General features: G+C 47.6%; 1 protein-coding gene across 1 annotated transcript; it reads right to left on the bottom strand.

The window, feature by feature from the left end:
• Positions 1-430: 430 nt before the first annotated feature.
• On the bottom strand, positions 431-1,898 carry LOC125552570 (strigolactone esterase D14). Its single transcript, XM_048716172.1, has 2 exons — positions 1,201-1,898; positions 431-1,096 (listed from the first exon to the last, which is right to left on the bottom strand). The coding sequence occupies exons 1-2, from the start codon at positions 1,692-1,694 to the stop codon at positions 664-666; spliced, it is 927 nt and encodes a 308-aa protein (XP_048572129.1). The 5' UTR covers positions 1,695-1,898; the 3' UTR covers positions 431-663.
• Positions 1,899-17,273: the final 15,375 nt, after the last annotated feature.

Raw genomic sequence — 17,273 nt, 5'->3', positions numbered from 1 at the left:
CATCCATAGGAGTAGACCAGAGCGGCTCTATCCTTCTCCAGGACGGGCTTATCCAAACGCATCCTTTTCGTTTCGGGGTGCGATCGCTTATCCAAATGTGATTATGCTTAGGCAGACATAGTAAATGATGACATGGATGGATGATACCACTGGCCCCGCTGCAGTTAGCACAGGCAAAAATTACCACTGAAAACCAAGAATAACACTGCAGCAGCGCGGCTGCGGGCCTCGTCTTACTACGGATGGGCAGTGGGCGGGACAGGAAGAGCAAGGAGACAAGCTCGCGCACAGTCTCGAACTCTCGGTGCGGCGCCCCTGTCACCGCCACGTGGCGCCAGGCAGGCCCACCCGCCAGTCCATTCACGAGACGTCGCCGGTGCTAGTGCGAACGCAGTGAAAAGACAAATCTTTTCTTCTCGGCGAAAAGATAGAGATGAAAACTGATGAGTACTCGTACGCCTCGAGAAATATTTCGAGTGCTCATAGTACGTGCTACAGGACAGGCTCCTGGCATCTTCTTCCGAGTCTTTTGAGGCAAGTAAAAATCGATGCGGTAAAAATACAGAGAAGAAAATACGGGGTAGACCCCGTACGTACGCGCGGGCCGGTGAAACCAGCAGGCAGCGGCAGTAATTTCTTCTCTCTCTTTGCTTTTTTCTGGTGCTAGAACCGGGCGAGCGCGCGGCGGAGCACCTGGGCGAGGAGGCTGGGGGCGCTGAGGTGGGGGAGGTGGCCCTCCGTCGGCAGGGGCTCGATGGTGGTGCGCCCGCCGAGGTGGGCCCTGAGGTAGGCGGCGACGTTGGCCGGCACGGAGACGTCGCGGGTGGTCTGCACCACCACGCAGGGGGCCTGCACCATGCCCAGCACGCCGCGGAGGTCCGTCTTGAACACGCTCTGGCAGACGTGCAGCGAGATGTCCGGCCGCATGTTGAACAGCGTCCGGCTGAACTCCTGCACCGCCGCCGGCACGTCCGCGCCCACCGCCAGCGGCGCGTACCCCTTGGCCCACGCCTCGTAGTTGGCCGACATCGCCTGGAACACCTGCTGGATCTCCTCCAGCTCGAACCCGCCGTGGTAGTCGCTGTCGTTCAAGAACCTGCTCGATCGATCGATCGATTGATTGATTACTCCGGTCGGTTAGTTCGCCGCGCGTCGCGTGCAACGGTGCAAGGAAACGAAAAACTATAATTGACCACCCACCTAGGCGAGGCGCCGATGAGGACGAGCTTGGCGAAGAGGTCGGGGCGGCGGATGGAGGCGAGGATGCCGATCATGGCGGAGACGGAGTGGCCGACGAAGGCGCAGCGCGGGATGCGGAGCGCGTCGAGGATGGCGAGCAGGTCGTCCACGTAAGCGTCCAGGTTGTTGTAGCGGCGGAAGTCGAAGTGGTCCGGGTTGACGCTGCCGGCGCAGACGAGGTCGTAGAGCACCACGCGGTGCTCGCGGATGAGGTACGGCAGCACGCGGCTCCACGCCGACTGGTCCGTGCCGAAGCCGTGCGACAGCACCACCACGCGCTCGCCGGTGCCCACCACCCGCACGTTCAGGATCTGCAGCAGCTTCGCCCCGCTCGGCGCGCCCCCCACCATCGCCTCGCCGGAGCTGGACGCCGGGGCCGGGCTGCTACCTCCGCTGCCGCCGCCGCCGCTGCTGCTGCTGCTGCTGGGGCTGAGGGGATGCGTGGACCGGAGCATGAGACGACTGCCTTGGGGCCTGGGTCGCACGGGCGGTGCCGCTCCTTATATACTACTGGCTGGCTGGCTAGCTAGCTAGCAAGCAGCGGAGGCCATGGCGTTCTTGGCTACCTCTCTCTCCCCTCCTCTGCTTTATTCCCCTCGCTTGCTCTGCTCCCCTCTGGATTTCTTTCCTGGTCTGGTTTGGTGTGGTGTGGGCGACGAGAGAGTTTTGTTTTGTTTCCGTTTTGGAGGTGTAGAATAGTGTGATGATGTGCCCAATTATCCACGCCGCACCGGATAAAAAGGAGAGGCACCTAATAATTCTAGCCGCTAGGTTTTGTTTTTTATTGATTTGGTTTTTTGTGCGCGTGACAGGCCCAGAGATGTCAATATGTCATTGTTACAAAATTACTTTGACCCGCTCTGTGGTGCCTAACATCACTGTCTTCTTTATTAGCTGCATATATGGGGCAATCGTACAGTTTTGTAACACTGTACTAGATTAAGGGGAGTGGCGGGTATATTTTTTTTTTCCTTTTTTTCTAGCTACTATGTTTTTTTTTTTCTATTAGTAATGCTAGCGCTTGTATTTTCTTTCTTCTCCAATTATAATTGTGGAAATGAAGGTACTTTTTAGCAGGGGTTGTAACCTCATTTTAAGTACAGAAAAAAAATCTTTAGTAAATCAATTTAATTCAGTTTTATTATTTAATTTAACCACAATAACGTTCCTAAATTAGGCTTTGCACCATGATTACTGCCAAAAATACCAAATTGTATGTTTGAAATTTCCAATTTTAATATAAGCTAAATATAGTGCATTTTATGACTTGGTACCTCCCCCCCACCCCCACGAGAAGGCCATGACCATATGTTAAAATTCTCCAACCCTTGCAAGACCATCCTTACAAAAGCAGAAAATAACACACATGTTCTTGTGTATATCAACTTTGTCTTCCTTCTACACTTGTCGCCAGTGCGCTGTGAGCAATGCTCGATGCCGCATTTGGATTTGTGAAAGACAATCAAAGATAAGGTAGTGTTGTTGCAATTGCCTGTCGGGGCTAGAAGAAATCAGCGACAATGAACTGGACATTAGATTGCTCTCGCAGAGAAGAAGGTGGCAAAGGGGCTAGACAACAATTCATATCCGACCATATTGAATCGGTAAGGCCTTACGTCACCACCTTCACAATGAAGGTGAAGTTGGTCATGCATCACCAGACGTTAAAGGCCAGAAGATAAAAACAAGAACTATCACATCCACTCCGCCAGGAAGTCGTTCAAGACCATCTGGACGAAACTTAGAGAAAAAATAGGAACCAAGATTTTGCCCTGACTAAAGTTCCAACTCTCTACCAACATCAACCAGCACCCTCGGGACGAGGACATGACGGGAAGATGTTATTCCATGGCACTAATGACGTCATCGCCTCGCCACCAACGTCGAGCCACCTAAACTGAGTCCCACCTAGAGTTAGGGTGACCAAATACGATCAATCCCAAACTAGGGCTTCCCCCACCTCACATGTACCGGAAGGCACCCGGGGGCATGTGAAACCAGTGGTGCGGATTTACACGTTAGATCTAACGAGCGGGCCTTGAACGTCAGATATACTACAATCAAACTAGCTAGTTTGTATATTTTGGCTGTGTGCGGATTGTTAGTGCAAAATATATGGTTCCTTGTTGCAAACCTCAAAGGTCATGGTAAAGTGAGATAATAAAATGAGCCCGTAGACTGAAAAAACATCCTGTGTCGTTCTCGCGAGCGGCGTTGGGCTAACCCTAGCCTCCAACCCACGGTCGCTTCCTCCAACCTCTCTTTCCCTCCCCATCACGGGGCGAAGCCCGGTTGGCGTCAACGGCGCCAGGTTCCTCTTCCTCTCTTGGCGTGTGGCAGCACAGCGGGGGCGTGGTGCTGGTGCGGGGTGGGGTGGGGTGGCGGCTGGGCTCTCGGTCGGGCGGTGGTGCGGGCAGGCGACCACCCCGTGGTGGTTGCATGGTGGGAGGCCAAGGCATGGCGTCGGGTTGGGGGCTAGGGCATGGGCGGCACTGAGGGCACAGATCCAGCGCGGATTTGGCCCTGCAGGGGCGACCACGACCACCGGCCGGGGGCGAGGCACTCGGCAACCTCCTCTAGATTCCTAAAGGTGTGGATCCATTGGGTTGTGGAAAGGGTCTTGGGCTGGGGCAAGTTCATCTTCCCGTGATCCTTTCAGCCCATCACGCGGTGGATGCGCCCGTTGGTGAGGTAATCGTGGTGGCTTAGGCGGCCACGGTTGATGTTCGATAGCGGGGCACGGGTGGTGGTAGCTCCTCCCTTCTCCTAGATCTAGGCCAGCAGCGCGGACGGCTCGCACGACGAAGAAGGCGAGGAACTGGGGGGTCTGGTCTCGCCGCGTGTGTCCTGGAGGCCTCATGGTGGCACGGTAGAACTGCCGATCGAAAGCTCCGTGCTTTGTCGCCGATGACAGCGACGCGCACGAGTGCCGCTCTCATCCTGAAGATGTCGTCGAGGTGCTCTTCTCCGAGTCAAGGTTCCAGGTGAGAACTCTTGTCCGTTTGGACTTGGCAGCTTTGACACTTGGCGTTGTTTTCCCTCCTAGGGGTGTTGTCATGCAGCTTAGGTGTTTTAGGGCGTTGTCGTGAAGCTTAGATGTTTTAGGGCATTGTGTGGCTTTGTACTTAGTCCATCTCGACTCTCTTTTGGTAGCCTAGTCGTGTCCTTCGTGATACGCTTATTCTAGGATCAACATTGTTTGAGGGCTACCCTGTTCTGCCATGTACTCTAGTTGATGGTTGCTTTATATATAAGAGGATCTCCAACAGGCGCGCTAAAAGTTTTTTACAATGTCGAACTACTCAGTTGCTTCAGCAGGCGCCCAAAAAGCGCCAGTGTGCCGCTTCAGCAGGTGCAGTAAAATAGAGCACGACGCACAAACAACACATACAAGATGATCTCAAACATCCAAAATATGCAAATTTCACACAGACAAGATGATCTCAAACATCAATGAGAAACATAGCACAATTCAAAAAATGCAAAGTTCCCACAAACAAGATGATCACAACCAAGTTTATGACAAACAAGTTCACACAAACAAATTAAACATCAACAATCATTCCCCATCTTCTCCTCCTCATTTGCCTCCTCTTCTTCGTTCGTTTCTTCTTCTGATTCTCCATCCTCTTGTTTGTTCTCTCCTTCATTGGAAACTCGGGACGGTGTTTGCACTATCAACAAAGGCATCACGCGAAGGCATGTGAGGCACACCGGAAACTCCCATGCCACCCATGCCTCCCGTAGGTGCTCCCATGTCTCCCATGATAGACACAAAACTCATGTCTCTCATGGTAGCTCCCATAGAAGCTCCCATGCCTTCGATGCCATCCATGGAAGCTCCCATGCCTCCCATAGGTGCTTTCATGCCACCCATGGAAGCTCCCATGCCTCCCATGCACATCATTCTTTTTTGCATCAAGATTTGATCACGGCAAAGGTTGATGCACTCCTTTTTCCTCTCATCGAAGTTGGATGTGTCCATGAAGAACAAGTACTTCTACCATTCCAATAATCTTGCTTGCTCCTCCATGGCCAATTTGTTCTCCTTCAATGTCACTTTTCTCTCCTTGGCCGCCACCCTCCTCTCCTCGGCCGCTGGATCTTGGCTCCTTGCCACCCTCCTCTCCTTGTTTGCTTCCTTTCTTGCCTTCATAATAGCCTCCATAGCACTCTTTATCTCTTCTTCTTCTTCTTCTTCTTCTTCTTCTTCTTCTTCTGCTAGTTTCTCTCCCTGTGGTCTTTTTGGCTTGGAGTAGGCAACTGAGTTCCTAGTAGGGCTCCTCTTGCCGCCATCACTTGATGCCTCATTGTCATCATCATCCAAATCAATAGTTGCATTGTGTTTGTCTTCATGTTTTTTGTCCATTTCTCTTCATCCGTCAACACCTCGTAGCAATGGGGCAACAAAAATGCTCTCCCTTTCTTCACCTTGCATTTCTTGGTCTTCTTCTCTTCTCCTCGTAACAATTTTTGTGCAATATTGAGCTACAAACAAAAGAACAAGTTATCACTAGAAACACAAAAGATGAAGCATGAACATAGAAGAAATGATGAGCATGGGATGCATGGCAGGCATGGGAAATGGCACTCACCCTATATCTATCATTAGTGCCACTTGGGTTTATCTTGTCCACCGCCGTCATTGCCGCCACCCACTTTTGACAATCTTTGTTGATCGTCGACCACTGGGAGCGAAGAGATCTTACGGTGCGCTCTATTCCACTCTTGTTGTGTGTGTCAAAGAACTCCTTCATCTGAAGCCAATATGTATCTCTAGTTTGGTCCGTTCCAACGGTGGCATCCATAGACACATTTAACCATGTGCCACAAAGCAAGATGTATTCATCGACGGTGTAGTTGGAAGCCCTTCCTTTCGGTGGATCGATCAAAACCTCACCCTCCTCATCCACTTCATATTCATGATCGTCTTCATCAACTTCATTGGTTTGAGACCAATTGTTGGAGCCAACACCCATAGTCGACATATATGCCTCATCATTGAAACTACAAAGTAGCATGACAAAAGAAAAGTAATCAATCTATCATATGTCCACATTTGTCAACAATAACAAAACAAAACCAAAATTATACCTGGTGGGCATTTCATCACACTATGTGTGCATCGGCTGCCGGCGCAACAAATTGCGTGGTTTCTGGCGCTTCGGGAGGCGGAGGCATGGCCGGCCTCACTCCTGCCTTCTTCTTTATCACCACCTTCCTTTTCTTTTGGGACGCTGTAGCCGCCGCCGCCGCCGTCGCGATCGCGGTGGCTGCCATGGTTCGTTTGGAGGCGGAGCTCCGTGGCTTCGCGGCGGGCAGCGGCGCGATGCTACCCTGCATGCTTGTCCGGGGCGGCATGAAGAGCCCGCGCGTGAGGCCGGTGTTCAGAGCCGCAGCGGCGCCACCAACGGCGGAGGAGGTCAAGCCCGCGCCAGGGTTTGCGGCGGCGGCGGCGGAGAGGTCACGAGTGTATGGAGGGGTTAGGGGGATGTCGGCGCGCCCGTCCATGGCTGGAGGTCACCGACGCAGCACGGGGCGGGGCGAAAGCGGGCGCGGGCACAGAGTTCAGCGGCGGTTGCTCGCTCGCGCGCGATTTCTTTCTGTCGTGCACGCGTTAGCGGACGCCCGGAAAAAGCAGCGGGTGATGCCGTTCTGTTCGGCACGAGGAGTGCTTTTTAGCGCGCGTGTGATTTTTACGCAACTGCTAGAGCTGCCGATTCGGTCGCGCGCGCTAAAAAGGCGTTTTTTCATGCGCGCGGCAGAAGCCAGTTTCGGGGGAGAAGTAAGATAATAACCCCCCAACTTCTTGATTTTTGTTATTCGCTCTGAAATACAACTCATGACATATCTGTGCCTCAATTAATTTTTTAAGAAAAGCATAAAATCCAGTTCAATTTTGTATGCACTAGGAAGATGAGTTGGTTTCTTCTAGTCCAGCATCAAATCCGGTTCGGTTTTTCTCTCCTGGAAGGAATCACTGATACACAGATCAGGCGAGATAAGGCCATCATTCCCACCCACTCATGACACAGAGATCCGTAGTCCGCAAGATATTTTGTGCCTCCCATCCCCCGGTTTTAAATTTCTGCGCTTCTTCAACTTGGTACTACTACTTTATTTACCGCGACGCCTTCAAAGTCACGACTTGAAGCCATGTAGTAGCATGGCACCTTGTGCGAACGCGGCATCAAAACGGCTTTCCGCTGCGAATTACGGCTCGCAAGTGGCTGTCAGCAACTCACAACTCACAAGTGGATATCTCTGACGAGACACACAGAGCCCAGCCAGCGGCTTCTGGCCCCGCGTCGCGCGTGAGTCCCGTGGCCTCGCGCGTGCCGGATCGGTGAACGGAAGCTAAACTCGGCCGGTCGCGGTTGGCTGGCCGGAAATTGGAGGGGCCAATGGCTGGCGATCACGTCCACTGGGTGGATTTTTTTTAAAGGGATTGATCCTGGGTCTCTGCTGCATCAGAACGATGCATACGGCCATATTATTAATAAACAAAAGGTTTAATATAAGCCTTCAAGTCTCGCCCTTCGAGAGGTCATAAGTCTTCAGATCTAAAAAAAAGAACGGAAAAAAAAGCTCACAAAGAGCAAACAAAATACAGGAAAACCACAACCGGACGGCATAAAAAATATTGGAATACTAAATGCATGTTCTATTACATGACCGTCATCCAAACTGGTGAAGATAACCTGTGCTACCATCTCCCATTGGATAGATCCAGTAACCATACGCTCTCTGGGCTTCGTCGGAGTGAGTAGCGACCACATACGGATCAGTGCAGTGGCTCGGAAAATGATCTGTAAGAAATGAATATTTGTTGTTCTGTTAAAAACCAAATCATTTCTACAGTTTCAGACTGCCCATAATAAAGCACATACTCCTACACGGATGTGTCTCGCTGTTTCCGAATCTATCTCGTCTAGCCACGTCCCAAATAACGTGTTGATGGTATTCGGATGAGTAATGTTAAATGCTATGTGAACCGACCACCACGAATTTTTTGCCAAAGGACAGTCAAGAAAAAGGTGTTTGATGGATTCATCACGATCACAGAAGCTACATATTGTAGATCTTGTCCAGTTGCGTTTAGCCAAGTTATTCTTAGTTAAAATGACTTGTTTATGGACAAACCACATAAACACTTTAATTTTCAAAAGTACTTTGACTTTCCAAACATGTTTTGAACGAGGAATAGAGCTAGAGTTGATAGCGTCCAAATACATGGATTTAACCGAAAACTCTCCCTTCCTAGTTAGTTTCCAGCACAACTGATCGGGCTGTTGAGATAGCCGAACATCCATCAATCTTCTCACGAGATGGAGCCAGGCTTCCCAACGGTTTCCCGCCAGCGTCCTCCTAAATTGAATATTGAGAGGAGTGGTCTGTATTACTGTTGCAACGTAAGCGTCTCTTCACTGAACAATACTATAGAAAGAAGGATATTGGATTGCAAGGGGCGTCTCCCCTAGCCATGTATCTTCCCAGAATCTCGTGGTAGCACCATTTTCAACTATAAACTTTGTCTTGTTGAAAAAGGCTGTTTTTACTCTCATTATCCCTTTCCAAAAAGGCGAGTCAGTCGGCCTCCCCGTCACCCGGGACAAGGTTTTGGATTGAAGGTACTTATTACGGAGAATCTGAGCCCATGTGGCATCCGTCTCTACAGATAACTTATACAACCACTTGCTGAGAAGACATCTGTTCTTCACCTCTAAATTTTCAATGCCAAGGCCTCCTTGGTCTTTCGGCCTACAGATGATGTCCCATTTAGCGATTCTATACTTTCGTTTGAGTTCATCACTCTACCAGAAGAAGCGCGATCGATAAAAATCAAGCCTTTTTGGGACTCCAACTAGTACCTCAAAAAAGGACAAGAGAAACATAGGCATACTCGTGAGAATCGAGTTAATAAGAATTAGTCGGCCTCCGTATGACATAAGCTTGCCCTTCCAACAGCTTAGTTTTTTCTCAAATCGATCCTCAATGCACTTCCATTCTCTATTTGTAAGCTTGCGATGGTGAATTGGTATACCCAGGTACGTGAAAGGTAAAGCCCCCAATTCGCACCCGAACAATTGTTTGTAAGCGTCTTGTTCATCTTTAGCTCTTTCAAAACAGAACAGTTCGCTTTTATGGAAGTTAATCTTTAACCCGGTGAATTGTTCGAACAAGCATAACACCAGCTTCATGTTCCTTGCTTTTGCCAAGTCATGCTCCATGAAGATGATAGTATTATCAGCGTACTGTAGGATGGATACACCTTCATCAACTAAATGCAGAACGAGGCCACCTACCTGGTCAACATCCTTAGCCCTTCCTATTAGAATTGTCAACATATCGACCACTATGTTGAACAGAATAGGTGACATCGGATCTCCTTGCCTCAGACCTTTGTGTCTCTGGAAGTAATGACCTATGTCATCATTCACTTTAATTTTAACACTCCCTTTTTGTGTGAAAGATTCTACCTGGTTTCTCCAAGCCTGATCAAACCTTTCATATGCAAGGCCTGTTGAAGAAATGGCCATTTGACCTTATCGTACACTTTCTCAAAATCCACTTTGAAACTACCCCATCTAGTTTTTCGCGTGGATTTCATGGAGTGTTTCATGTAGGACCACAACCCCCTCTAGGATATTTCTATCCGGCATGAAAGCAGTCTAGGATGGCTGCACCACAGAATGCGTAATCTGGGTAAGCCTATTAGATTTTTTTTTGAAACTATGATGAGTTTTATAGCAAATTCGGGTTTTTATAGCAAATTCAGAAACTATACACCCTAACAGAGAAAAATCAAAAGTATCACCCCGTTGGCCTCCTGTTGGCCGAAAAGGGACTTTTCGGCCAAGCGTTGGCCAAAAAGTACTTTTCGGCCAACAGTTGGCCAAAGAGTCCCTCTTCGGCCAACACCTACTCTATTGTTTAAAAAAATTCATATCAAATAGGATTTTTAGTATTTTAATCTGATTCCTTTTGCATTAGATTAGAAATTTTATGAAGTTTCTGTAGATATCCAATTTGACTAGATTTGAAAAAGTTTGAATTTAATTTTTTCAATGAATTTTGCTCAAATAACTAGATTGCCTATAATTTGAGTTAGGAGTATTTTTTAAGATGAATTCTTTTTGCTACTGGGTTCTTTTGTGAATTTGTTTATCAGTAGTGTAATTAATTGGCGAATTTTATAATTATTTAAAATTAGGTTTTTATGAAAACAGTTCTGTTTTAAGTGTTTGTTAGGTTTTATGCTATTTCTTTTAATTTTAAATTGCTTAAAATTTTTTCTTTAGTTTTTTCACTTATTATTTTATTTCTTTTATCCTACTAGAAAACTTGTTTTGAGCTTCATAGGAGTTTATATTTAAAAGTGCCTTGTAAATCCCGTACAACCATTGCCGTTTTATACATGACAAAAAATACTTTCCCGCAATCTTTTTCCCTCCATTTTCTTTGCCGCCATTTTATTTCCCGTCTTTCTCTCCCGCCACACTAAGGAGTGCTGCATCGACGGAGGATGACGATGATGCCTTCATGTGGAGTGTGAAACACTGTGTGAGAGAAGTCATAAGTGTGAAACACTCTCCGATGATGACGACGAAGCTGCAAACACTTATGACTTCTCTTAGACAGTGTTTCACACTCCACCAGCAGCACCGACGCAGGAGACACAGACCATGTCAGACGATGTTATCTACGATCATGGACACCATGAGGCTCGTTTTATAAGTTGAGAAGTGAAGATGGCGAGAAAGAAGATAACGGGAAAGAAGATGGCGGGAGAGAATGGCGGGAAAGAAAATGGAGGGAGAGAATGGCGAGAAATAAAATGGCGGGAGAAAATGGAGGGAGGGAATGACGTAAAAACCTAATTTTAAATAATCCTAAAATTCACCAATTAATTACTACTGATAAACAAAGTCACAAAGAACCAGTAGCAAAAAGAATCATCTAAAAAGAATACTCCTATCTCAAATTATAGGCAATCTAGTGATTTGAGAAAATTCATGAAAATTCAAATTCAAACTTCCAAATCTAGTCAAACTTGATATCTACAGAAACTTCGTAAAATTTCTAATCTAATGCAAAAAGAATCAAATTAAAATACTAAAAATCCTATTTGATATGAATTTTCTAAAAAGTAGAGCAGGTGTTGGCCGAAGAGGGACTCTTTGGCCAACTGTTGGCCGAAAAGTACTTTTTGGCCAACCGTTGGCCGAAAAGTCCTTTTTGGCCAACCGTTGGCCGAAAAGTCCTTTTTGGCCAACTGTTGGCCGAAAAGTCACTCTTCGGCCAACAGGAGGCCGAAAAGTCCCTTTTCAGCCAACAAGAGGCCGACGGGGTGATACTTTTGATTTTTCTCCATTAGGGTGTATAGTTTCCGAATTTGCTATAAAAATCATCATAGTTTCAAAAAAAATCAGCCTATTAGTCCCAACCTTGGTGAAAATTTTGAAGCTGACATTAAGAAGACAGATCGGCCTGAACTGCTCAATTCTCACGGCCTCTATTTTCTTAGGAAGCAGAGTGATTGTTCCAAAATTCAAATGAAACAACTGAAGCTGTCCAGAAAATAAATCATGGAACATCGGTAGCAAATCCCCCTTAATAATATGCCAACACTTCTTATAAAACTCCGCCAGAAAACCATCCGACTCTGGAGCTTTATTATTCTTCATTTGTGAAATTGCTTCAAACACCTCTTTCTCCGAAAATGGAGCGGTCAAAATATCATTCTCAACCACGGCAAGTCGAGGGACATACTCAACCCTGAACTCATCCAAGGATATGAAATTATCCTCCGGCGGCCCAAACAACTGCTTATAGTAATTGGTGATGTATAATTTTAGGTTTTCCTGTCCTAAAATTGCTCCTTCATCCTGCTCGAGCTGAAATATTCTCTTCTTCATATGAAAGAGGTGCTTGCCATTCGCAATCATATGAAAGAATTGAGTGTTATCATCCCCTTGGACGATTTTGCGGACTTTAGCTCGCAGTGCCCACTTCAATTCCTCCTCCCGAAGAAGTTCTTTCAGTCTCATTTCTGCCTCCACTTTAGTTTCCAGCTCCCTGGTATCTAGAATGGAGGACTCAGCTTTTAAATCTAGGGATTGAATAAGTGTAAGGAGCCTTTCCTTTTCGACCTTATATACCCCACTCAAATGCTTGGCCCACCCACGTAAGAAACTTCGTAGGTGCCTTATCTTATTCTACCATCTTTCAACATTGGACCTCCCTCTTGAATCTTTAGCCCATTCTCTTGCTATCAGATCCAGGAAGCCTTCTCTTCAAACCACGCTAATTCGAAAGAAAAAGTGTTTTTATTTCCCACATGCGTTGCCTCACCAGAGTCAACCAGCAAAGGGGTATGGTCGGAGATCGCGCGCGATAACGCCTGGACTGTTACTAGGGGAAACTTTTGCTCCCATTCGACGCTAGCGAGGACACGATCCAGCTTCTCAAACGTCGGGTTTGGCAATGTATTGGCCCAAGTGAATTTTCTACTAGAAAGCTCTATCTCTCTAAGATCCAAGCTTTCGATAAAAGTATTAAACATAAACGACCATCTGCTGTCAAAGTTATCATTGTTCTTTTCCTCCCTCCTCCGAATGATGTTAAAATCGCCCCAACCAGAATTGGGAGTTGATCGCTATCGCAAATGCGGACAAGATCAGCCAAAAAAATCTGGTTTAAGTTCTAGCTGCGCGGCGCCATACACCGCCACCAATGCCCAATTAAACCCATCGGCCTTCGATCTAACCCAAAACTTAATTGCAAAATCTCCCATGACCACATTCCGAACTTCCAACGTATCGCATTTAACCCCAAGTAAAATCCTACTGGATCTTCCTCTCGGAGGTAGGCAATGCCAATCGAAATCAACATCTCCCGATAAAGTACTAAGAAACTGGGGGGTGAAGTTGTCCCTTCCAGTTTCAGAGAGTGTGATAAAATCCAACTTGTGTTCGATAAAAGCATCCACTAGAAACCTTATTTTAGCCAAGTCTGTAAGACCTCTGCTATTCCAAAAGATTCCTCTCATATTTCATCATGAATTTTTTTAGTAGTACGGATCCTAGCACTTCTACGCATAATAGAAGCTGGATAAATCTTTCGTTTCCACTTCCACTTATGCTTGTTTTGATCCTCCACCCGGTCCTCACAACCGAGCTCCGTGGACCTAACCTCCTGAGCATCTACAAGGGTAGAATCCCTTCGGGAGATAGAGCATTCATCCTCCTCTGTCTCAAGCAATGGTGGGGCAAGATCCGCACAAAAACTATCAAGTATCCTGACCCCAATGCATCTATGTAGGAATTGTTCATGGGTTTGACAACCGCTAAGTTTCGCATCATTTCTAAAGTGCGCTCCGCTTCAAGATCCAGGATATCATTAACGGATTTAGAGATTTCATTACCATTACTACCTAGTGAAACTCCTAACTGATTTGCATTATGAATAACCTCATCATTGGAAAAATGCAAAATAGAGTTGGAAGTATTGACTGGCATACCAGTACTGACCTCAATGTCACGAAGCCTGGCCACCCGCATAGCGCACCTTAGCTGCATGTCATCAACATTCGGCTGATCCTGGAGGCGACAGCTCATCCGTCGACCTTCGGCTACAGGATCCGGGATCCCTCCAAATGCAATGATCTCATCCCGCATTGCCCCGTTTGGGGGTAAGGCCTCTTGCCCAACCCCCAACAGGGCTCAACATAGCTGAAACAACCGGGGTACTGTCGCGTGTTGGTGAAGCTCCCGGCGCACACAGCGGCATCGGCCGGCGTCCAGCGCCAGGGGACGCAACGGAAATGCTCCATCCAAGGGCGCCAAGGGAGAGGTAGGGCGGAGGCCACCTGCCCGCACCCTCCGCCCAACCCGACCCCCACTGGAAGGTGGCACTGCCATCACCGTATCAACCAATGTCGGGCTCGTCACCTACGGCAAAGCAACTCTCCGGGTGGGCGTCGTCCAGCGCCCGGAGCCAGGAGACGCTGCGGGGCCGCCACAACCAAGGGCGCCATGGGAGAGGCCGGGGCGGAGACCTTCTGGCCGCTCCCCCTCCCGATCCGGCCCCAGCATTAGCTCGTGGCCCGGCCATCACCGCACCATCCATCGCCGGAGTCCTCGCCGGTGGTGAAGCAACACTCCGAGTGGGGGAACGAAGGGCCGCGTGCCCATGCTCCTCCCCACCCTCGAAACGAAGCTCAGAACCCAGACCGGTCACTGCCGCTGACTTCGGTGCACCCTCCACCGAGGTCATCTCAGTGACAAACTCATCCGAACAACCACCCACAGATGCATCAGTAGCAGCAAAATCCAGGGGAGGAAGCGAGTGCTCCAATAAATCATCACACTCCACTCGATCGTTCCACAGTCTAGGAGGAGCAGAAGCCGGTTCAAATGAACCAAATCTTAGCGTGTTCATGGGTGCAGTAGTGGATGGTGGAGTCCCTTTCCCGGGCGCCGGCGTGGCGGAACCCGGATGTTGGACGCATCTCGCCCACGATCATCCTCTCGCACCTCCTTGTTGCCCGATCCATCATCCTTGTCGAGCGTATCAACATCATTCCCTGCCAAGGCCTCAATGAAAAGATCGGTGTCCTCAAACTCAACCTCGAGGTTGTATAGCACGCCTTTATGTGTCCACTTAACCATGTCGGGTACGTACTCAATATCCAGAATACTCACAAGCAATCTGACAACCCCGTTAGCTCGGGTAAAGGGCATGTCCACCCTCTCGGTTTTCCCGACCAGTGTCCCCAAGCTAGCCGCGACTCGAACATCATTCAACGGCTTTGATGGTGCCCCCGAGAATCATAGCCAAACCTGAGTAAGAGGCTTGCCCTTCGGCTCGACCTTCTTCCACTCGTGAAACTCGAGATTGCGCTCAGTGCCAGGCACTCTGCACAACCCAAAACTCAGGAGCCGCTGCAAGTCCTCGGCAGAAGGAAAGTCAACCTTGTACATATTGGCCTCGAGTCTAATAAGCTCCCACTGAAAGTTACCTGGAGCCAGCTCATTTAGCCTCTGCAGGATCTGTGCCTCAGACAAGTCACCTTTAGTCACTTTGACCACCCATGTGGTCGCGCTCTGAGGCACCTCTAGGATCTCCATAGCAGTAGGAGATTCAAAAAATATCAACTCGGCGCAGTACACACCATAAATGGTAACTCCCGGCATCGGTTCACGCAATAACGGGCTCTCCCTCGTAGCATGCATCGGTTTGAGGCAAGTTTCGCAAGGCTTAGTAACGCATTTAGCAATGAAGTGCCCATGTTCACCACAACGATAGCATAGCATCTTCTCTTTTTTACGGGCCCATGATACGTCTCCAACATATCTATAATTTTTGATTGTTCCATGCTATTATATATTCTGTTTTGGATGTTTAATGGGCTTTATTATACACTTTTATATTATTTTTGGGACTAACCTATTAACCCAAGGCCTAGTGCAAATTGCTAATTTTTTTTGCCTATTTCAGTGTTTCGCGGAAAAGGAATATCAAACGGAGTCCAAACGGAATGAAACCTTCGGGAGCGTGATTTTTGGAACAAACGTGATCCAGAGGACTTGGAGTGGACGTCAAGCAACCAACGAGGAGGCCACAAAGCAGGGGGGCGCGCCTACCCACCCTGGGCGCGCCCTCCCCCCTCGTGGGCCCCTTGTGGCTCCACCGACCTACTTCTTCCTCCTATATATACTCATATACCCTGAAAACTTCTAGGAGCACCACGAAACCCTATTTTCACCGCCACAACCTTCTGTACCCAAGAGATCCCATCTTGGGGCCTTTTCCGGAGCTCCGCCGGAGGGGGCATCGGTCACGGAGGGCCTCTACATCAAATCTATGGCCTCTCCGATGATGTGTGAGTAGTTTACTTTAGACATTCAGGTCCATAGCTATTAGCTAGATGGCTTCTTCTCTCTCTTTGGATCTCAATACAAAGTTCTCCTCGATCTTCTTGGATATCTATTCGATGTAACTCTTTTTGCGGTGTGTTTGTCGAGATCCGATGAATTGTGGGTTTATGATCAAGTCTATCTATGAACAATATTTGATTCTTCTCTAAAATCTTTTATGTATGATTTATTATCTTTGCAAGTCTCTTCGAATTATCAGTTTGGTATGGCCTACTAGATTGATCTTTCCTGCAATGGGACACGTTCTTAGCTTTGGGTTCAATCTTGCGGTCTTCAATCCCAGTGACAGAAAGGGAAACGACACGTATTGTATTGTTGCCATCGAGGATAAAAAGATGGGGTTTATATCGTATTGCTTGAGTTTATCCCTCTACATCATGTCATCTTACCTAATGTGTTACTCTATTCTTATGAATTTAATACTCTAGATGCATGCTGGATAGCGGTCGATGTGTGGAGTAATAGTAGTAGATGCAGGCAGGATTCGGTCTACTTGTCACAGACGTGATGCCTATATACATGATCATGCCTAGATATTCTTATAATTATTCGCTTTCCTATCAATTGCTCGACAGTAATTTTTCACCCACCGTAATACTTATGCTATCTTGAGAGAAGCCACTAGTGAAACCTATGGCCCGCAGGTCTATTCTCCATTATATTTATCTCCCGTCAATAAGCTATTTCTATTACCTTTTATTTTGCAATCTTTACTTTTCATCTTTATCATAAAAATACCAAAAATATCATCTTATCATCTCTATCAGATCTCACTCTCGTAAGTGATCGTGAAGGGATTGACAACCCCTTTATCGCATTGGTTGCGAGGTTCTTATTTGTTTCTGTAGGTACTGAAGGAAATATGCCCTAGAGGCAATAATAAAGTTATTATTTATTTCCTTATATCATGATAAATGTTTATTATTCATGCTAGAATTGTATTAACCAGAAACGTAATACTTGTGTGAATACATAGACAAACAAAGTGTCACTAGTATGCCTCTACTTGACTAGCTCGTTAATCGAAGATGGTTATGTTTCCTAACCATAGACATGAGTTGTAATTTGATTAACGGGATCACATCATTAGGA

Source organism: Triticum urartu, chromosome 4 (assembly GCF_003073215.2).
Source record: "Triticum urartu cultivar G1812 chromosome 4, Tu2.1, whole genome shotgun sequence".
NCBI classification, from domain to species: domain Eukaryota; kingdom Viridiplantae; phylum Streptophyta; class Magnoliopsida; order Poales; family Poaceae; genus Triticum; species Triticum urartu.
The sequence above is the reverse complement of the archived record's forward strand: the minus strand, read 5'-3'. Positions and strand labels throughout refer to the sequence as shown.